This window comes from Rhinoraja longicauda, chromosome 1, assembly GCF_053455715.1.
Source record: "Rhinoraja longicauda isolate Sanriku21f chromosome 1, sRhiLon1.1, whole genome shotgun sequence".
Taxonomy (NCBI): Eukaryota; Metazoa; Chordata; class Chondrichthyes; order Rajiformes; family Arhynchobatidae; genus Rhinoraja; species Rhinoraja longicauda.
The window spans coordinates 38,427,656-38,450,813 of NC_135953.1; the positions used below are offsets into that span (position 1 = coordinate 38,427,656).

At 41.7% G+C, this 23,158-nt stretch overlaps 1 protein-coding gene across 4 annotated transcripts in view; it reads left to right on the forward strand.

Moving 5' to 3' along the window:
- The window catches only part of LOC144590853 (talin-1), a 214,388-nt gene that overhangs the window by 114,860 nt on the left and 76,370 nt on the right, over window positions 1-23,158 (forward strand). For all 4 annotated transcript variants that reach the window (XM_078395257.1, XM_078395318.1, XM_078395370.1 and 1 more), the window contains 10 exons: window positions 1,197-1,377; window positions 3,185-3,298; window positions 6,906-7,014; window positions 8,776-8,984; window positions 9,540-9,638; window positions 14,351-14,518; window positions 15,906-16,200; window positions 19,101-19,267; window positions 21,521-21,649; window positions 22,534-22,647. In XM_078395257.1, the coding sequence (XP_078251383.1) occupies window positions 1,197-1,377; window positions 3,185-3,298; window positions 6,906-7,014; window positions 8,776-8,984; window positions 9,540-9,638; window positions 14,351-14,518; window positions 15,906-16,200; window positions 19,101-19,267; window positions 21,521-21,649; window positions 22,534-22,647 (1,585 nt within the window). The remainder of the gene's footprint in view (window positions 1-1,196; window positions 1,378-3,184; window positions 3,299-6,905; window positions 7,015-8,775; window positions 8,985-9,539; window positions 9,639-14,350; window positions 14,519-15,905; window positions 16,201-19,100; window positions 19,268-21,520; window positions 21,650-22,533; window positions 22,648-23,158) is intronic.

Below are 23,158 nucleotides of genomic sequence, written 5' to 3' on the forward strand. Positions count from 1 at the left end.
TCAAACAGTAAAAGGCTATATATAGAGAAGTGATTTTCTTTAGGGGAACCTAAAGGTATTTCAAACAGTAAAAGGCTATATATAGAGAAGTGATTTTCTTTAGGGGAACCTAGAACTAGTCCTATGTTTAAATGATTGCTATGAGTGAACCTGTGAAGCACTTTGGCACACAGGATAGAAACATAGAAAATAGGTGCAGGAGTAGGCCATTTGGCCCTTTGAGCCAGTACCGCCATTCGATATGATCATGGCTGATCATCCCGAATCAGATGGTAGAATTCAAGAGCTAGCCTCTTCCTCTGCCCCCCTTCTACAAAAAGACAGGTTGCTAAATCATTGGTATGAAGATGGAAGTGTGTTTTTTTGTTGTTTACATAGTCCTATCTTCTTGCTTTGTTTACATATGGTCCTCCTCATAACAAGAGGAGTTGAGTATAGGAGCAAATAGGTCCTTCTGCAGTTATACAGGGCCCTAGTGAGACCACACCTGGAGTACTGTGTGCAGTTTTGGTCTCCAAATTTGAGGAAAGATATTCTTGCTATTGAGGGCGTGCAGCGTAGGTTTACTAGGTTAATTCCCGGAATAGCGGGTCTCTCATATGTTGAAAGACTGGAGCGACTAGGCTTGTATACACTGGAATTTGGAAGGATGAGAGGGGATCTTATCGAAACATATAAGATTATTAAGGGGTTGGACACGTTAGAGGCAGGAAACATGTTCCCAATGTTGGTGGATTCCAGAACCAGGGGCCACAGTTTAAGAATAAGGGGTAGGCCATTTCGAACGGAGATGAGGAAAAACATTTTCAGTCAGAGAGTTGTAAATCTGTGGAATTCTCTGCCTCAGAAGGCAGTGGAGGCCAATTCTCTGAATTCAAGAGAGAGCAAGATAGAGCTCTTAAGGATAGCGGAGTCGGGGGGTATGGGGAGAAGGCAGGAACGGGGTACTGATTGAGAATGATCAGCCATGATCACATTGAATGGTGGTGCTGGCTTGAAGGGCCAAATGACCTACCCCTGCACCTATTGTCTATTGGTCTTTCTTATTTGAAAGATTTGGAATTGGAACTACACAGTTTGAAATGGCTGTTGTTTAATAGTAAATGTGCAGTTTCTGGAATCATCTAATTCTTACATGCAGTGTGTGCATGTGTGTGGGGGGTATATGTTTGATCATATTTCATTACCTTTCCCAGGTCTACCATCATGCAGCAACAGTTCAACAGAACTGGGAAAATGGAGCATGGGTCTGTAGCATTACCTGCAATAATGCGTCCCGGAGCCGGGGGTCCTGAGAACTTCCAGGTTGGGACAATGCCAGCAGCCCAGCAGCAAGTGACCAGTGGTCAAATGCACAGAGGACACATGCCTCCTCTGGTATGAAACCTTACTTAATGAATGACGATTTCAAGTTTCAACTAAAGATATGTGTGCAAGATTGGTCACGATAACTGCCACATAAATACAAGCGATTTTATTCAACTTTAAAAACTGCAGAACTATTTAAAATGAGCATTTATTGATGACTATTGAGCAAATGTTGTAATAATACTGAGGAGTATGCCCTATTGTTCAGGCCCATTACATTCTGGCTGCAGAAATTCAATGAGTTCAAAGATAAACACAAAGCGCTGGAGTAACTCAGAAGGTCAGGCAACATCTCTGGATAATAAGCATGGGTGACGTTTTGTGTCGGGCCCTTCTTCAGACTGAAGAAGATTGAATTTATTGGCGATTGATTGAGTTAACCCAAAACGTCACCCATCCTTGTTCTTCTGAGATGCGCCTGACCTGCAGAGTTACTCCAGCATTTTGTGTCCATCTTGGATATATATCAGCGTCTGCAGTTCCTTTGTACACTTGCAATGAGTTCATTTTTGTGTGCAGTTGGGGAGGAAGCAATAAGTGAAAAGTTGTCGTCAGGCGAATCAATTAAGTTCAAAACATTTAATCGAAGGATATGCCTACCTCCCTTCTTTCTTCACAACAACCTCTGGTTGCCTCTCTTGATGCAAATAACGTTTGATCCTTTGAAGCAGATAATAAAAGAGGTTGTTCTTGCAGGCTTGTTCGGCCTGTAGAACCAGTAAAGGTCTTGGGTTGTGGATCCCAAACCATCCCTGCCTGTAAACCTGAAATATGCCTCATCTGCTTGCAGAGTTTGGGGTGAGCAATGTAGTTGACAGGTGTAAGAGATGCCATCTACTTAAATTATTTTGAATCATCAGTGAATCACCATTTAATTGGAAATGTGGGTTTTTCAGAGGGTACGGTTGGTTATTCAGTGAAATAAACTGCTGCCTGTAACCCATAAATATCTTTTAGTGCATGTATGAGGAATGCTAATGGTAACCAGGTTACAACCATGGATGGTAGCAGAAATACTAAAATCTATTTTGGATTGTTGGTTTGCTGTGGCTCACTGGAGTCTGACAACCATGACCTTCAGTTTCAAGAACAGTTTGTTCCCAGCAACCATCATGCTCTTGAACACTACAAACACAAACTACTCCATGAACAGTCTTGGTTGCACTAAGGATTTTTGCCTTTTTTTTGGCACCAGTATTGGAGTTTTTAATGTCATAAGATCATAAGTGATAGGAGAAGAATTAGGCCATTCGACCCATCGTCTATTCTGCCATTCAATCATGGCTGACCTATCTCTCCTTCCCAACCATATTCTCCTGTCTTCTCCCCATAACCTCTGACACCCGTACTAATCAATAATCTATCTATCTATCTCTGCCTTAAATATATCCAGACTTGGCCTCCACAGCCTTCTGTGGCAAAGAATTCCACAGATTCACCACCCTCTGACCAAAGAAGGGTAACTCTGAAAAGATTTATTGTTTTTTTGTTTATTATGTTATCCATGAGTACTATGTTTATAGACCTGCTATGCTACTACAAGTAAAAATGTAATTGTTCTGTTTTTTGGTACTTATGACAATTAAAACTCTTATTTAATTGTTTTTATTAATAGTTCTAGTGTAATGGAGATGCAGTTAGGATGTAGGAAGACTTGTTCTACTGAACTAAATTTATTCAACAAACTTTTGAAAATCACCATCTATTGTGCAAAAAAACCCTAAAAGAATTTGACTGTTGCAGAATCTTTAGAAAGTTCTCAGTAAGATTAATATTGAGATCTTTTTTTTTTAAACAATGCCTCTCTTTCTTTCAGACATCTGCACAACAAGCTCTCATGGGAACTATTAATTCCAGCATGCAGGCTGTGCAGCAAGCTCAAGCTAGTTTGGATGATGTTGATGCCTTGCCACCCCTTGGACATGATGCTGTAAGACAATTATGAATAACACAGCTAGCTAAATAACACGAATGTGGTTTGATTCTGTAAAAGCAAGTATGGAACTATATACACCGAAAAAACCCCCTATAAAAGTGTAGTTGAATGGATATTTAGTTTAGTTTAGAGAAACAGTGTGGATTTGAAACTCAAACATTCTTTGGAGAATATTTAATATTATCTGCCAGGGCCTTCTCCTGCCCCTTTTTGACCTCCTGTTTTGCGTCACCACAGTGTGCTTCTCAGTTCCCGAAACTCCACCAGGGATGCTCTTGATCCCAGTTGCCTATACCCGCTTCCTTTTTCCTGACCAGAGCCTCAATTTCTGTCTAATACCATGAAAATTGGCCTTGCCTCAATTCAGAATTTTAACTCCTGGGCCCACCCTGTCCTTATACATAAGTATTTTAAAGCTAATAGACATGTGGTCACTGGTCCCAAAAGGCTCACCCATGGACACTTCAGTCATTTGCCCTTCCCAATTTCCAAAGAGTAGATCCAGCTTTGCCCTCTCCCTTGTGGGACCCACTACATATTGCCTGAGGAAACTTTCCTGAACATATTTGATAAATTCCACTCTGTTTAAGTCCTTGGCACTGTGACAGGCCAAGTCTATATTGGGAAAGTTAAAATCTCCTACTATGACAACCCTATTTGTTTTGCAGCAATCTCCTGACATATTTGTTCTTCTAATTCCCATTGCCTATTTGAGGGCCTATAGTACACTCCTAACAAGGTTATCATCCCCTTTTTATTTATCAACTGCACTCGTATAGCCTCACTGGACAAGCCATCAGTAATGTCAACTTGGACTACTGCCGTGACATTCTCCTTAATCGATCAACACCCCCTCCTCTTTTACTTTCACCTCCATCTCACCTGTAGCACCTGTACCCTGGAAATTAAGCTGCCTGGCCTGTCCCTCTCTTAGGTAGACACAAAATGCTGGAGTAATTCAGCGGGTCAGGCAGCATCTCAAGAGAGAAGGAATGGGTGACAATAGGTGCAGGAGTAGGCCATTCAGCCCTTCGAGCCAGCACCACCATTCAATGTGATCATGGCTGATCATTCTCAATCAGTACCCCGTTCCTGCCTTCTCCCCTTATCCCCTGACTCCGCTATCCTTAAGAGCTCTATCTAGCTCTCTCTTGAAAGCATTCAGAGAATTGTCCTCCACTGCCTTCTGAGGCAGAGAATTCCACAGATTTACAACTCTCTGACTGAAAAAGTTTTTCCTCATCTCCGTTCTAAATGGCCTACCCCTTATTCTTAAACTGTGGCCCCTGGTTCTGGACTCCCCCAACATTGGGAACATGTTTCCTGCCTCTAACGTGTCCAACCCCTTAATAATCAGGAGAGAAAGGTCGGATTGGGAATGGGAGGGGGAGTTGAAGTGCTGAGCCACCGGGAGATCAAGTAGGTTAAGGCGGACTGAGCGGGGGTGTTCAGCGAAACGATTGGCGAGCCTTCTCTTAACTAGGGTTCCATCATGGCCACGACATCCCAGTTGCACGTACCTCTTCGCGCCCCGAGTTCATCCACCTTACCCATCAGGCTTTTTGCATTGACAAAAATGCAATTGACTCCAACAGTACTTGTCACTCACTATCCTGTCGACTGAACTATCTTTCATCACCTTGCATACTGACCTCCAATTTCTCACCTGCCTGGGTTCTGCTTCGGTACACGAATGCTCCATCTCCATTATTAAATGCTTCATCTAAACCATAGACAGAACCTTTTAGAATCAGCCAGAATCATAGTTTCAAAACCAAAGTACATTAAGGGAAAAGAGGGTAACCAGAGAGAGAAAATAGGGCCCCTCAGAAACCAAAGTGGGCATCTCTGGTCCATCACAGGAAGTAGGCAAGGTCCTCGCTAAGTATTTCTCCTCTGTTTTTTACCGTGGTGAAAGACAATAGACAATAGGTGCAGGAGTAGGCCATTCGGCCCTTCGAGCCAGCACCATCATTCAATGTGATCATGGCTGATCATTCTCAATCAGTACCCCGTTCCCGCCTTCTCCCCATACTCCCTGACTCCGCTATCCTTAAGAGCTCTATCTAGCTCTCTCTTGAATGCATTCAGAGAATTGGCCTCCACTGCCTTCTGAGGCAGAGAATTCCACAGAATTACAACTCTCTGACTGAAAGACTGGGAAGCTTGGGACAGTTTATGGAGATGTGATGAGGACTGTCCGTATTGCAGTCAAGGAGGTGCTGGACATCCTCACGTGTCTGAAGGTGGTTAAACGTCTTGTTTCTGATCAGAGATATTTGAGGCACTGAGAAACTAAAGAAGAAATTGCAGGCCTGTGATATATGAATCATTATTAGACACGGGTGAGGTGCTAGTGGACTGGACAGTGGCTAATGATATGCCTCTGTTTAAGAAGGATTGCAAGGGAAGCCCTGGGAATTATAAACCAGAGAGATAGCATCTGTGGTAGGTAAGTTACTGGGAAGGTTTCTGAGGGGTAAAATGTATATGCATTTGGATAGATAGAGGCTATTTAGGGATAGTCGGCATGGTTTTGTACATGGGAGTTCATGTCATACAAATCTGAGGGGGTTTTTTACCCGAAAGGGTTGATGACGGCAAAGCTGTTGACATTGTCTATATGGACATCAGCAAGACATTTAATAGGATTCTGCATGGTAGGCTGCTCTGGAAGGTTAGGTCACGTGAGATCCAGGGAGAACAAGTTGACTGGATGGAGAATTAGCTTCATGGATGGAAGCAGAGGATGATGGTGGTTTTTTGGATAGTTGACTAGTGGTTTGTTTCAGGGATCATTGCTGGACCCATTGCTGTATGTGGATTATAGTTATCAGATGACATTAAAACAGTTGGTACCCTAGACAGTGCAAATAGTTGTCAAAAATTGCAGCAGGATCTTGATTAGCTGTGCAGTGAATGGCAGGGTCCTGGGCAGTGTTGTGGAGCAGAGAGATCCAGGAATGCAGGTACATAGTTCCTTGAAAATGGGGTCACAGGTAGATAGGGTGGTCAAGAAGTATTTTGTTACATTGGCCTTCATCTGATGAGAGTATTGTGTATAGAGGTTGGGATGTTATTTTACAGTTGTCCAAGTTATTGATGATGCTGCATTTGGAGTATTGTATTCGGCTTTGGCCACCCTGCTGTAGGAAGGATAAGTTAAGCTGGAAAAAGTATAGAGACGATTTATGAGGATGTTGCCAGGACCATGAGAGCCTGAGCTATAGGGAGAGGGTGTTCTGGTTTTCTCCCATATCCCAAAGATGTGCGGGTTTGGAGGTTAATTGGGCTAGTGTGTAGGGAGTTGGTGAGAAAGGGGGATAACATGGAACTAGCGTGACAGGCGATTAATGGTCGGTGTGGACTAGATGTGTTGAAGGGCCTGTTTCCACACTGCATCTCTAAACTAAACTAAACTACATCTGCAGAAAGCCCTGCATTGTTCCATGTGTAGGTTGGTGAATTTCACATTAAGAAGGTGGCTTATAAAAATCACTCATTGTACTGCACCAATTCTGTTCCAGGTGATATTCCCAGATTGAGATCAACATTTTGGGGGATTTTAATTTAATGTAGTTTTATTGATTTTGTACTTTAGGCCTCAAAAGCATGGAGAAAAAATAAAATGGACGAATCCAAACACGAGATCCATTCACAGGTTGATGCAATTACTGCAGGCACAGCATCAGTGGTCAACCTCACTGCAGGTATATCAAAATTATGAGTTTTGATCCAGAATATGTGAAACCTGGTAAATTTGAGATTAACCATTTTGAAACACTAAACATTTGATCATAGAATCTTTATTCCTTTATTAATGGGATAAAATTCTTTGAAAATGTGAACTGACAAATTCAGCAGTGCTGCACTTAAATTATTGTGAAATTCTATTTGCAATGCACTTCATTTTATACTCCACATGTAATTTTCTAACTCCTGCTGCAGAAGGAGTTTTCACCTATCTAGAGAGGGGTGAAAGGATAGATTAAAAAAATGGATGTAGAGTATTAACATTGCACTTTTTAAATGTAGATGTTTGTTACTGTCTCTGACCCAGAAGTAAGTTTTAAATAAACAAGTTTAAACCTCTGACATTTTATTTAATGTTAAATGAACAAACATGCTCTTGCACGAATTGCACAAGTTGTTTGTGACAGGATACTTGCAGTGGTATGTAGCTGAACCTCGCCCTTCCCCACTACCCTGCCTGCAACCCCTTCTATTTTCCTTCTGCCCCAGTTGAAATAATCTTACTTTGGCTAGTTATTTATGTTTTTTACTTGCTCTTGATCTATATTGATTTATTGACTTTATATTCAAATCCTCAAGGCTCCCCAGTGTATTCTAGGGATTTATCATAAAGCACAGTATCTATTACATTTTGGTAACAGAGTAAACTTAAACGTGTCCAGCAGAAAACTGGAGCTACGTGAATCTACTTTCTATATGAAGAAAATGTGTACTGTGAATATCTACCCTCAGTATATACAATATACACCTGATTTTCTATATAAGAATCAAGAACCAGAGGACAGGGGTTTAAGATGAGGGGGGAAAGATTTAATAGGAACCTGAAAGGCTACTCTTTTTACACAAAGGGTGGTAGGTATATGGAACGAGCTGACTGGTACATGGAAAGAAAAGTTTCAGAGGCATATGGGTCAAACGCAAGCAGGCGATACTAGTGTAGATGGGTACTAGATGGGGCATGTTGTTCGGCGTGGGCAAGTTGGGTCAAAGGGCTTGTTTCCATGCTGTATGACTCTGACTCCATGACACACTATGAGTCTATGGCAATAATTATCCTTAAAATTAGACATTCCACTGACATTGCCTTTCTGTTACATTTGTACATTTATAATTTCATGTTTTAATAATATTGTAAATTCTGAAATGAATGACTATCTCTTAGTCCTGCACTTCAACATGGATTTGCTTGGGAAAATGTGGGGTGGGGGTAAGGGAAATTGTGGATGGTGATATCAGTAGAACGATCAAGGCAGTGGGAAGACCAGTGGTGGAGTTAAATCCAAGAATTTAGTAAATGATAACTTTCAGATATTTTGGAGATTCAGTTTGATTCTGAATCTAAGTACAGAGGTTTCGGTGAGGGTCTAATGGGATCTGCAGTTGAAATCGAGATGGGGGTCTAAGTAAATGTCAGAATATCAGGTGAAAAATGGTTAACCTTTTATTTAGTTATAAGCTTCCTTATGCAAGACCAGATTGATTTGACTTGTTAATGGTTTCACTGTGGTTTCTTACTCAGGATGTCAACCGCAGGGTCTTCAAAGTAAGAAATGTTTCCTAATAATTTATGAGAAAGTACTGTGATAGGCAACCTTTTTATTTAAAAAAAGAACTCAGCAGCACATTTACAATGCATCTTACCTGTGTGGGCTGAACAAATCCTATTTTTCAATCCAAGTTGTGATATTGTTAACTTTAAAATCGATTTCATATTACAGGTGATCCCGTAGACACAGACTACACAGCAGTTGGATGTGCGGTTACAACCATCTCTTCAAATCTAACGGAGATGTCGAAAGGTGTCAAACTGTTGGCGGCACTAATGGAGGATGAGGGTGCAAATGGGCAGGAGCTACTGAAAGCTACTAAGAACCTGGCCTGTGCTGTCTCAACCTTGTTGAAGACTGCTCAGCCAGCTACTGCTGAGGTAGATATTTATCAATTTATTCCAAGCATTGAGCTGCATAATTATGGCATTCCCATTTAGTAAGAATCTCACTGGTTAATGCAATTGGCCATCTCGGAAGCTGTGAAACAAAAAAAAAGAATTAGCAGGATTGTATACATCTTCCACAACTTGAAAGACATCACTGAAGACCACAACTAAAGGACGTCTAAGTCATCGCCTTCTCCTGAATGTGGTAGAGAGTCAACACTGCAGTCACTTTACTGGCAGAATTTACAATTACATCCAAATTTCCAATCGGTCTACGATTGCTTTCTATAGAAATGCTGCAAAACAGAAGTTGATTAATTATTTAGTCTTCTGATCAAATTTACTTCATGAATTATTTAAAAAGAAGCTTGTTTAAGTCGCCCATCATTGTAAAGTGCTAAAGATGTGTACAATTGATATGGTAAAAGGTAAGGTTTTATAGTGTCCACTCGTGTTTAGTTCTTGGTTTTAGTCGGAGCAGGTTGAATATTATCGAGGTTGTGTTTTAACCAGAGGCCGAAATGTGATGTTGATGTTGTGTTTAAGCCTCGGCAGGTCCTGCTAACTGCTGCCGGTGCGGTGGGACAGACGAGTGGTGAACTTCTCCAGCAGATTGGGGAAAATGATGCTGATCCACGGTTCCAGGTAGATGCTCATCTCTCCATCTTTAATAAGCATAAATGTGCTTATTAAACATTTGCATATTCAGCATGCTGATGTGATAACATTCTGTTGGAATTTTATAAATCCTCTTGTATAGTTTCCTGTAGGTTCACAAAAATACACAATGAGGAGTTTAACACCCATTCCGCACAGATTGGTAAATGAGGTTTATTCAGTCATTTTGTATGGATTATTCAATTTAATGCAATCTTTTTTCAAATCCAAATATACAATCAAATTGTAAATGAGATTAAATCTCAGTGATTGTATAACTGATTAATTTGAAATTTAGAATGGCTTTTGCCCTGAAGATGGAATTTTAATGAAATTACTTTGCAATTATCTCATCCTACTATTAATAAACTAGTTTGTGTGCCTGACAGAATAACTGAAACATAGAAAACATAGAAACATAGAAAATAGGTGCAGGAGGAGGCCATTCGGCCCTTTGAGCCAGCACCGCCATTCATTGTGATCATGACTGATCGATACCCAATCAATAACCCGTGCCTGCCTTCTCCCCATATCCCTTGATTCCATTAGACCCTAGAGCTCTATCTAACTCTCTCTTAAATCCATCCATGATTTGTCTTCCACTGCCCTCTGTGGCAGAGAATTCCACAAATTCACAACTCTCTGGGTGAAAAAGTTTTTTCTCACCTCAGTTTTAAATGGCCTCCCCTTTATTCTAAGACTGTGGCCCCTGGTTCTGGACTTGCCCAACATTGGGAACATTTTTCCTGCATCTAGCTTATCCAGTCCTTTTATAATTGTATATGTTTCTATAAGATCCCCTCTCATCCTTCTAAACTCCAGTGAATACAAGCCTTGTCTTTTCAATCTTTCCTCATATGACAGTCCTGCCATCCCAGGGATCAATCTCGTGAACCTACGCTGCACTGCCTCAATTACAAGGATGTCCTTCCTCAAATTAGGAGACCAAAACTGTACACAAAACTCCAGATGTGGTCTTACCAGGGCCCTATACAACTGCAGAAGAACCTCTGTACTCCTTTACTGAAATCCTCTTGTTATGAAGGCCAACATTCCATTAGCTTTCTTCACTGCATTGATAATAGTTATCAGAAAATATGGGGACAATCTAATACATTGGGCAAATTCAAATTCATTCAACCTGTGCAATTACGATACATCAGAATCAACATAGTTATTCATATTATTCTGAAGTTAGAAAATTGTGTCATTATCACTATCTGTGGCATTCTATTTCCATAATGGTGTGAAACCTGCTGAAGTAGGGCATCTCGAGCAAATGCCGAGTGTAATCCCTGCACCATCAGGCTGATAAATAATACTGGCAGACTAATTTGCTGGCAGTGGCAAAGATATGAGATGTCATGATGTAACTAACATCTGCTCAATCAGTAAAATTTATAGGTTTACAAGCTGAGGAATGCCTGACAACGAGAAAATTAGAATGGCTGAAAGATTCAAGGTAACGCTGAAAACTGATGAAAGCTGAGCAGTAGTTTAGTTTAGAGATACAGCGAGGAAATATGCCCTTCGGACTACCGAGTCCGCACTGACCAGCGATCGCTGCACATTAACATTACGCTACACACACACGGGACAATATACACTTATACCAAGCCAATTAACCTACATATCTGTACGTCTTTGGAGTGTGGGAGGAAACCAAAGATCTCGGAGAAAACCCACACGGTCATGAGGAGAACATACAAGCACCATACAGACAGTGCCCGTAGTCAGGATTGAACCCGGGTCTCCGGCACTGCAAGCGCTGTAAGGCAGCAACTCTACTGCTGCGCTACCGTGGCCACCCTCTAGTAGATGTAGGCCAGTAGATGTGGTTTACATGGACTTTAGTAAGACATTTGATAAGGCCCCACACAGTAGAAGGTTACTATGTAGAAGGTACTATCCAGGTTAAGGCACGTGATCGGAGGCATGTTGGTGCACTGGGTCCAAAAATGGCTTGATGATTGGAGGCGAAGGGATGTTTTTCTCACTAGAAGTCTGTAGTCATGCAGCCCAGAAACAACCACTTAGTCGCAACTCGTCCAAGCTAACCAAGATGTCCCACCTAAGCTAATCCTATTATTGTGTTATTGTACCCGTCTTAACTACCTGCCCTGGCAGCTTGATCCATATACCGCCCAGCTTCTGTGTATAAAAAGTTGCCCCTGGCCTTCCTGTTAATGTTTTCCCCTCTCACCATAAATCTATGGCCTCTAGTTCTTGATTTCACCTGGCCTGGGGGAAAGTCTCTGTACATTTACCCAGTCTATTTCCTTTATGATTTTATACACCTCTACATGATCACCCCTCAGCCTTCTGCACCTCAAGGAATAATGCCCTAGCCCCCCCCCCCCCCCCAACCTCTCCCAATTGCTCGGGTCCTTGAGTCCAAACAACATACTTGTAAATCTTCTCTGCACCCTTTCCAGCTTAATGGTATGTATTCTATGTTAGGGTGAGCAAATCTGAACACAGTGCTCCAAGCCCAGCCTCACCAATGTCTTTTACAACTGCATAATAATAAATCCCAAGTTCTATACTGATGGAGGACAACATTGCAATCACCACCTTCACCACTCTATCCACTTTTAGGACACTATGCATTTGTACCACAACACTCTCCATCGCTTATCTTGTGTAATGCAAGGATCAGCAATGGGGATCATGGTAATATAAATGACTTGGGTGAGAATGTGGGTGGAATGATTAGTGTTGAAGGCAACACGAAAACTGAAGGGGTCCTAGATAGTGAAGAACGTTTTGAAAGGATGCACCAGGCCATTTAGGTCAACTGTTGAGCAGAATAGTAGCAAATGGAATTTAAAAGAGTAATGTAGTTTGTAGGGCATAACGAGTAAATAGCAGGCATCTTGGGAATGTTGATGTACAGAGACCTGGGGTTGCGTACAAAGCTCCCTGACACAGGTGGATAGAATAGTGAAAAGTTCATTTGGAATGCTTGCTTTCATAAGCTGAAGCCTTGAGTATAAGAGTTGAAATGTCATTTTGCATCTGTACAAAACATAGGTTCTACTGCATGTGGAATCTTATGTACAATTCTGGTTGCAGTGTAAAAGAAGGATATTCCACCCACACCTCTCTTTCCCAACCCCTCCCCACGATAATCAGTCTGAAGGAAGGTTCTGACCCAAAACATGGCCGATTCATTTTTTTCCTGAGATGCTGCCTGACCTGTCCATTTTTGTAAAGCAGCATCTGCAGTTCCTTGTCTTGTGTCAACGAGAAGGATGTGTTGGCAATAGAGATTGCAGAGGAGATTCACACGGACATTGCCTTAAATGGAGGGTTATAGTTATCGGGGCAGATTAGATAGGCTTGTTTTTTTTTCTCACTGGCACATAGGAGGTTGAGGAGGAACCATATTGATGTTTATAAAAATTATGAGTGGCCTAGAGTGTGAGAATCTTTCTTCCCGGTAAGGAAGTCTAGAGCTAGAGGGCATCGGTTTAAGGTGGTAGGGAAGAAATTTAAAGGAGATCTTTGAGGTAATTTTTTCACAAACAGGATTGGGATTACCTGAAATTAACTGCCAGAGGCAGATACAACAATGTTTAAAAAAACTAGGACAGATACTTGGATAGGAAAGGAGAAAGGGTTATGAATCTAATACAGACAAATGGGATTGACATTGTTACACATCAAGGTTGGCATGCCAGAGGAGGGGCATAAGGGCCTGCGACTGTGCTGTACATTTTCAACTTGGGTACATAGGAGAAAAGAGAAATGTGAAACAACAAATAACGTGCTATACATCATATATATTTGTGTAAAACAAATAACGTGCTATACATCAACCAACAAATTCTAGACAAGCATTATTCTTGACATATCATCTGAATTTGGCTGAGATTCACTCAGAGGACAAAATATGGATTCGCCCATTCGACAAGAATTTGCTCATAAAACAATGTGACTTTCCTTCATATACATTCATGGAAGTTAGCTTCAGAGTTCCTGTGTTCTCACCATGATGTTGGATATCATAGTCAAAGTGAGCAAACAAAAATCACCAAACTTTTCAATTCTTAAACCTCGTCTTGCAGCCACATGCCTAAAGAACCCATCTCATTTATACTACATGAGGCAGCTCAGTTTACTCGCCAGTAGCGAGACTTCACAGAAACATACACAATGGGATAAGTGCAAAGTGATTGTTGGTGTCAATTTCTATCAAATTAATAGATACGTTAATGTTTTTTATTCCACCTATCCATTTTCTGGAAAAGCAGTTCTGTTCATCATGGAATTAGGTTTTGATTTTAAATTCTCAGGCTAGAGTTAGGATTCTTACATAATTTAAATGTTCGGAGAGCTGCCTGGGCTTATTGTCAAGTAATCCTGCTGTTCTATTCATTAGTGATGAGTTGGAATGATTACTTGATGCCATGAGAACAAGACAGTGCTTTTCAATACCTGATGCGCTAAACTATTGCTATCACTGATAATTATCCAATAACATGGGATGATAATAATATTCCAATAATTATCTGTTTCAAATTTTTGGATGATTGCAGATATAAATGTATTAAACTAGAAAATACGAACAATTACTTACAAATCGTAAAACAAGAAGCCCAAGTTATTTCCCAAATAAATTTTCCACCAAATTAAATTACTTCAAAAATGGCAAGAATTGGAACATTCTATTACCTTTCATTTCTCACTGTTTATAGGACATGCTCATGCAACTGGCCAAAGCTGTCGCAAATGCAACAGCAGCTTTGGTCCTGAAGGCGAAGAATGTGGCTCAGAAGACAGAGGATTCAGTATTACAGAACCGGGTCATTGCAGCTGCAACACAGAGCGCACTTTCCACCTCACAGCTTGTAGCTTGTACCAAGGTAAGCGTTTGGAATAAATGTCCAATTAGTTTCTGTCTGTTTTGTAGCATCGCTTTTTTGGAGCAAGTGAAATTCTTTTCATCTGCATTTATTGTAGAAGTTATATTACTGACCTATGACAAGAATAATGAATGCTTCTGGTGGACCAAATAATGAAAGCCCTGGATAGAGTGGATGGGGAGAGGACGTTTCCACTAGTGGGAGAATCGAGGTGCAGAGGGCACAGCCTCAGCATAAAAGGACGTACTTTTAGAATGATAAGGAGAAGTTTCTTGAGCCAAAGTGTGGTGAATCTGTGGAATTCATTGCCACTGACAGGGGTGAAGGCCAAGTCATTGGTTATTTTTAAAGCGGAGATTGATAGGTTATTGATTAGTAAGGGCATTAACGATTACAGTGAGAAGGCAGGAGAATGGGATTGAGAGGAAATAGTAGATCAGCAATGATCGAGACTGGATGGGCTGAAAGGCTCCTGCGTCTTATGGACCTGTACTGTTGTTAGGCTAGAACTATCAATGCCACTGTTTGAGGCCCATGTGCTCTGTAGGACCTGGAACACATGCATGCCATGAAAATCCTATGGAAAATGTTTAGCAAATGGCATTGTGCATCCCTGCTTTACTGATTGTTTTACATAGTTTTTGAGTGCTTCGCAATGCCCCTGACTATCAGAATTATTTAATATTCAAATAAACTTTAAGAAAAATAAAATCACCTCATGATACTTAAGTTTAAAGTAAAAATATTAAAATACGTAGTGGAAAGGTATTCTTACTTTTTCGTGACAATTCGTGACTTGGTTCTAACTTGGCAAATGATCTGAAATTTCCTGCCAAGTTCCTGCTCCACTGTTGGACTCCATGGAGAGTCTTATGGAGAAGCATTATCAGGAAATTGGGAATGGGGGTCAGCCAGCTAGATTGGAAGTTGCACTGATTAGTGCGCTCCCTGTAACCTACAAGCACTTACAAGTAAATGTCTGCAGCTCTGAGAGATTCAGGGACAGTGATTCAGGGACAGTTTCTTCCCAGCTGTTATCAGGCAACCTCTTTGGTGACCTCGGACTATCCTTGATCAGACTTTACTGGCTTTGCCTTGCAGTGGACGTTAGTCCATTATCATGTATCTATGCACTGTAATGGCTCGATTGTAATCATGTGTTGACTTTCTGCTGACTGGGTAGCACACAACAAAAGCTTTTCACTGTACCTCGGTACACGTGACAATAAACTAAACTGAAACTGCTAGCAGAATCTGGACCCGTACATAATGTAACCTTGTATGCTTTTCCATTTCAAAAAGGTGTTTTGATTTGTATTGAATCCAATTGACTTTTTGACAAAGCCTGTAATGATTGAAAATACATTTCCACGTTGATTCATTGTAGGTAGTGGCTCCGACTATCAGCTCCCCTGTCTGCCAGGAACAGCTGATTGAAGCTGGAAAGCTGGTGGCAAAATCAGTGGAGGGATGCGTGGAGGCCTCGCAAGCTGCAACCACTGATGAGCTGTTGCTGAAGCAGGTTGGTGTGGCTGCCACGGCTGTGTCACAGGCCCTCAACAATCTGTTGCAGCACATTAAGCTGTACGCCTCTGGAGGGCATCCATCAGGACGTTATGATCAAGCGACAGACACCATTCTAAATGTGACGGAAAACATTTTCAGCTCCATGGGGGATGCTGGTAAGAAAAATTGTATACTTGCTGACACATGCAGATATGCTAATGCAGAATGAATACTGAGTGAAAATGGTTCTGTTCTCTATAAATGAAGCATGGTTCCCTTGAATAGAAGAAGGGAATTATTTTTGAAACTTTCTATTATTACTTACAAGTTACCAAATATTGCATTAGACACAAATAATTCTCCATGAGCAAGTTAAATGACTTTTTAATTCTCTCCCTCCTAACTTTGCACTTCAACTGGAGGTTTTGTCTTAGTGCCAAGGTTCAGTTCCACTGACTGAAACATGCGTAGCTTTCTCAATTGCCGTCCTTCCAAAGTCAGCTTTATCAATGACAATTAACACGCTCCTTGAGCAATGCACCATGTGCTCTTTTATCCGGGGCGGCTCTTTGATGGCCAGGCCTAGTATAACTAGATGACCTTTCCCTTGCTACCTAACCTTTAGTTGTCAATGCACACTGTGGCTTCTTCAGTTCCTGCCCCAGCTAAAATCATCTATAATTGAGCATGTCAAGGATTGAATAACTAACTGCCTGATTCAACTAGAGCACTGCACGGTGGCGCAGCAGTAGAGTTGCTGCCTTACAGCGCCATAGACCCAGGGTTCTATGCTGACTGCAGGTGCTTGTTTGTACGGAGTTTGTACATTCTCCCCGTGACCTGCGTGGGTTTTCTCTGTGATCTCCGGTTTCCGCCCACACTCCTAAGATGTACAGGTTTGTAGGTTAATTGGCTGGGTATAATTGTAAATAGTCCCCAGTGTTTGTACAACTTGTATTCGTGTGCGGGGATCACCGGTCAGCGAGGACGAAAGGTCTGTATTTCTAAACTAAACTATTCATTCTTAACCATTCAGCTAATCTCTGGTTAATTATTGAAGATAGATACAAAAATCTGGAGTAACTCAGTGGGACAGGGAGCATCTCTGGAGAGAAGGAATGGGTGACGTTTCGGTTTGAGACCCTTTCGGGTTCAGTCAGGGGAAAGGAAAACGAAAGATATAGATGATGATGTAGAGAGATAAAGATCAATGAATGAGATATGCAAAAAACTAACGATGATAAAGGAAACAGGTCATTGTTTGCTGTTTGTTGGGTGAAAACGAGAAGCTGGTGCGACTTGGGTGGGGGGAGGGATGGAGAGAGACGGAATGTCGGGGTTACTTGAAGTTCGAGAAATCAACATTCATACCACTGGGCTGTAGCTGCCCAAATGAAATATGAGATGCTCTTCCGCCAATTTGCATTTAGCCTCATTCTGACAATGGAGGAGATCTAACACAGAGAGGTCAGTGTGGGAATGGGAAGGAGAATTAAAGTGTTTAGCCACTGGGAGATCAGGTAGGTCCAGGCAGACTGAGCGAAGGTGTTCAGCGAAACGCTCGCCATTCTACGTTTGGTCTCGCCGATGTACGAGTCCACATCTTGAACTACGGATACAGCAGGTGAGGTGCAAGTGAACCTCTGCCTAACATGAAAGGAATATCAGGGTCCCTGGACAGAGTCGAGGGAGGAGGTATAGGGTCAGGTGTTGCATCTCCTGCGGTTGCAGGGGAGGGTACCTGGGGATGGGGTGGTTTGGGTGGAAAGGGATGAGTTAACCAGGGAGTTGTAGAGGGAATGGTCTCTGCGGAAGGCTAAAAGGGGTGGAGATGGGAAGATGTAATATATTCCTTTATTCGTCCCACACCGGAGAAATTTACAGTGTTACAGCAGCAAAGTGGATAGCAAGAGATCATTCATTATAAATAAAAGATACATAAATTGTCATCAGTTTTCTGTGTGTTCTTAGCTGTTATTGTTGACTCCTCTGCTGGGAGCAGTGCTGGTTGTGCAGTCTCAGCAGCGGGAAGGAAGGACCTCCGATATCTCTCCTTCACGCACTTGGGGTGAAGGAGTCTGTCACTGAAGGAGCTACTCAGTGCAGTGACGGTGTCCTGCATGGGATGGGAGTCGTTGTCCAACAGCGATGTTAGCTTTGCCATCATCCTCCTCTCTCCCACCACCTGCACTGAGTCGAGGGGGCAACCCAGGACAGAGCTGGCTTTCCTGACCAGCTTGTCGAGTCTCTTCCCTTCTGCCGCTGAGATGCTGCTGCTCCAGCAGACCACTCCATAGAAAATGGCTGATGCAGCCACCGTGTTGTAGAAGGTCCTTAGGAGTGCCCTCTGCACTCCAAAGTGTGACTAGTGGTGGGTTCCCGTTGGAGGTGGCGAAAATGTCAGAGGATTATATTTTGTATGCGATGGCTGATGGGATGAAAGGAAAGGACTAGGGAGACTCTGTCTCAGTGGTGACTAGGGGGAGGGGGGGAAGGGCAGAGGTGTGGGGTACCAAGGAGACACGAGCGACGGCTTCAACTATGATGGGAGAGAGCAGTGGAGACTGCATTCAAGAGAGAGCTAGATAGAGCTCTTAAGGATAGCGGAGTCAGGGGGTATGGGGAGAAGGCAGGAACGGGGCACTGATTGGGAATGATCAGCCATGATCACATTGAATGGTGGTGCTTGCTCGAAGGGCCGAATGGCCTACTCCTGCACCTATTGTCTATTGTCTATTCCCTAAAGAATGAGGACATCTCTGTTAATTATCAATTCCTCAAGCAAAGACACTAAATTATTTTACTTGCTTTGATTAAAACAGCTTGTGAAATTTAATGGACATATTGGACTTTTAACATCTGTTAAATTTGCTCAATGATCAAGATCGATAAAAAAAAATCATTTTATGTCCATTTCAGAAGGCAGTTTGGTGTTTACCCCTTAAACCCATGGCAAGCACATTCTGAAACAAGCAAATCACCAAGGTCAAGGCTGACATACAAACATGAAAATACAACAGAACATTTGTTTGGAATATTGATTAAATGGTAAATGCAATCTCTTCCCCCAAAATAGGTGAGATGGTGAGACAAGCTAGAATTCTGGCTCAAGCGACTTCAGACTTGGTCAATGCTATCAAAGCTGATGCTGAAGGTGAATCTGATCTTGAGAATTCTCGAAAACTGCTGTCTGCAGCCAAACTATTGGCTGATGCCACAGCCAGGATGGTGGAAGCTGCAAAGGTAAAGTTGCGTTATTTTTCAACCATTTGTGTTCTGGAGTCATACAGCATGGAAACAGGCCCTTTAGCCCAACTTGCCCACACTGACCAACATGTCCCATCTACACTAGTCCCACCTGCCTGTGTATGCCCCATATCCCTCTAAACCTATCTTATGCTAGTCCTAGACAAAAGTATCTTGGATGCTTTTTATACTTGTTTACAAATTCACTAAATTTGACATCAGCCCATATTCATTTTTAATGACATTGCTTATTATGTTGTGATTTTCTCCTTCATACAAGGCTAAAATTAAATATATGTACACAATATTTCCATCAACAAAATGTACCCCTGAACAGATCGTATGATTGTGGTAACTTCCATGTTAGGAGCTCAAGTCATAATATTCAAATGTTTTTCGTGGGTAATGTTTAAACTGTGCACAAGACTGATAACCTTATCAGAGTTCATGACGCATGCATGTATTTCCTGTCTGGGTCAAGGAACTGCAGATGCTAGTTTACACAAAGTTAGACACAAAAGATTGTTAAGGGGTTGGACACGTTAGAGGCAGGAAACATGTTCCCAATGTTGGGGGAGTCCAGAACAAGGGGCCACAGTTTAAGAATAAGGGGTAGGCCATTTAGAACTGAGATGAGGAAAAACTTTTTCAGTCAGAGAGTTGTGAATCTGTGGAATTCTCTGCCTCAGAAGGCAGTGGAGGCCAATTCTCTGAATGCATTCAAGAGAGAGCTGGATAGAGCTCTTAAGGATAGCGGAGTCAGGGGGTATGGGGAGAAGGCAGGACCGGGTACTGATTGAGAATGATCAGCCATGATCACATTGAATGGCGGTGCTGGCTCAAAGGGCCGAATGGCCTCCTCCTGCACCTATTGTCTATTGTCTATTGTCTAAAATGCTGGAGTTGTTCAGTGGGTCAGGCAGCATCTCTGGAGAAGGGTCTGGCCCCAAAACGTCACCTATCTTCTCCAGAGATGCTGCCTGACCTGCTGAGTTACTCCAGCATTTTGTGTCTATCTTGGGTCAATATGTTGATTCGTTAACCTGAAGCTCTAATCTTTGAGATAACGCTGTACATCAACTGAGGTTTTTGACCAGGAGGTATCACAAAATGCTGGAGTAACTCAGCGGGTCAGGCAGCATCTCAGGAGAGAAGGAATGGGTGACGTTTCGGGTCGAGACCCTTCTTCAGACTGATGACCAGGAGCATACTGAAGCCCCACTTAAATAAAGTTTATTAACTACTTCCAAACTTTGAGGAAAAAATTCAACCTCTCATTGCAGTGAATTATGCATTACTATCATTTATAACCTTCTAAGTTGGAGGGAAAATGCTTGAATGCATGTGATGCATTTAACAGGGTAAACATAGAACTGTACAGCACAGGAACAGGCCTTTGGCACACACTGCACCAAGCATGATGTCAAGATAAACGATTCTCATCTGCCTGCACGTGTCCCATCCTTCCATTTACTGCATATCCATGTGCTATCCAAAAACCTCTTAAATGCCATTATTGTAACAGTCTCCACGACCACTCTCGGCAGCGTGTTCCAGGCACCTATTACTCTCTGTGTAAAAGACTTTCCCTGCACATCCCCTTTATACTTTGCCCCTTTCAGCCTCAAACATATACCTTATAGTCTTTGACATTTTCACCCCGGGTGAAAGAGGTTTTGACAGTCTGGAACAACTGTGACAGGACTCGAACCCGCAGTCTGCTGTGACATCACATCAAACGCCAAAGTCCGATGCCGTATGCAATAGGCCGCACTGTCCCTTCCTTAGTAAAATCTTTGGGGAAACGGGTTTCTGATTGAATTTTGCAAATTATCGAGATATTCGAAGCTGAAAATTCATCCTCTCTCCGAAGAAGCAGGACTTTCTTGAAAAGGCGAGGCTTGCATTTATATTTTTTGCATATTTGTGAAAAACTTAATTTTCCTTTTTCAGTGATCAAAGAAATATTACAGAATGAACTGTTTTACCTCTGAATTGAAAAGTCAACTTGGAAATGAAAGCGTATATTTTTAATGGTTATACTCCAGAAGATGTATCTTGCACACTATAAATCAATTAAAAAAACTTCAAATTAACAGATTTGGAAAATCTAACCTTTTTATAATTGATGTATCAGATTTTGTTTTGACTGTTATTGCTACTTGGTTATTGACCATTGACAAATTGTTAAGACATGATTTTGCATTGACATAAATTCTATAAATCCTAATGGAGTTCAATTGTTTTCAGGGTGCAGCAGCTAATCCTGACAGCGAGGTGCAGCAGCGGAGGTTGCGAGAGGCTGCTGAAGGTTTGCGCATAGCAACCAATATTGCAGCACAGAATGCCATTAAGAAGAAATTAGTGCATAAACTAGAGGTGGGTTTCGAATATAAAGAGTTCTGGGAGTAGTTGCATGCAGAGTTCAGCAACAAGTTGGGGATATTCAATTTGAACTTGACTGTCTCAGGGTTTAGTTTAAGGTGCTTAGTTGTTTAATGCAAATGATCAAGAACATTTGAATCAGGATAGCCTTTGTTTTGGTTTGTGCTGCAATATCTCACATCAACCATGCTGGGCAGCAATATTCCATTGGTTTCAGTACTTCAGCAAAACAAGAAGTGAAAGATGGGTTCCAGTTCTATGTGATGGAATCGAGCTCGCTGGGGTGGCGGAGGGGAATTAATTGGTATACAGCGTAGCTGGCACACACCCTCTCTTAATAACATTTAAAATTTGAATGCATTCCCATCCACCCCATGAGCTTGCAATTGTGATTTGGTAACTTAGTTATTATAGGATTGCTGAAAGGATGCCAAGCCTAAAGGCCAAAGTTTTAGTACAAATTCCACAGATGCCATTTGCAAATTTGGATTTTTATAGGTCTAAAAATGAAGTGTTGGCATGAGACATGCAGACCTGGTGCTGTGAGATCAGTGTTGAAATATCCACTGGCTCACCAACTGTACACTCAGGTTTGCAAAATTCATTCTTATCTACTTTGACCCATGTGGAATTGGGGACCTGGAAGGTCATTCATTTGCATGGCCCACTCCTGCCAACTCCTGATTTGGCAATAAAGACCATGGTGGCAGGCAAATAATATTTGAGGTTTATACCATCCACCACCTCTGGAGATATATATCAAGTCTTTCATTTTACTCTAGAATTGCTATGGTTATCTAACCACTCTGCTTCTATCAAAAGGAACTGTTGTGGAGAGAAATTGAAATTTTATTTACGATGTGACTTATTTTGTCCAGAATGCAGCAAAACAGGCTGCAGCTGCAGCCACACAGACAATTGCAGCTGCACAGAATGCTGCTTCATCCAACAAGAACCCTGCCAACCAACAGCAAATGGTTCAAAGCTGCAAGGTGAGTCTCAGCATTACTATCATCAGTAGAAACATTTGGTTTATGCCATGTCGCAGGAAGATATTTGACCCCAGGTTCCTCTTGATACGTCCGAGTTTCCCACCTTGGCTGCAGGAGTAATTGTTCCTCTTAACATTGGTGGACATTTGATGGCGTTCTTGACTGACCATATCGTTGAACTGTGTCTCTTGCTAATACTTGAGTAGTACTAAAGTCAGTAACAGTGATGAGCACCAGTTCATTCCAGCATTTAGAATTTGATTAGTGCAATTTGTTTGATGTAACTTTATTAAGACCATGCTCTGCAGAGCCATTTAATGACAATTGTTTAATTGAATTAGCTTTAATGAAGCAGTCAATGACAAAATGTATTTGAAGTTCTAATGTTTTGCCAGTAAGCTTTGTGGTTTATGTTCCATGTAATTATAGCACACTTTTTAAGATATCATTTGAGGATATGAAAGTAACTATGTTATTTGGAATATCTTATTGGGTTGTAAGCTATTTAAAT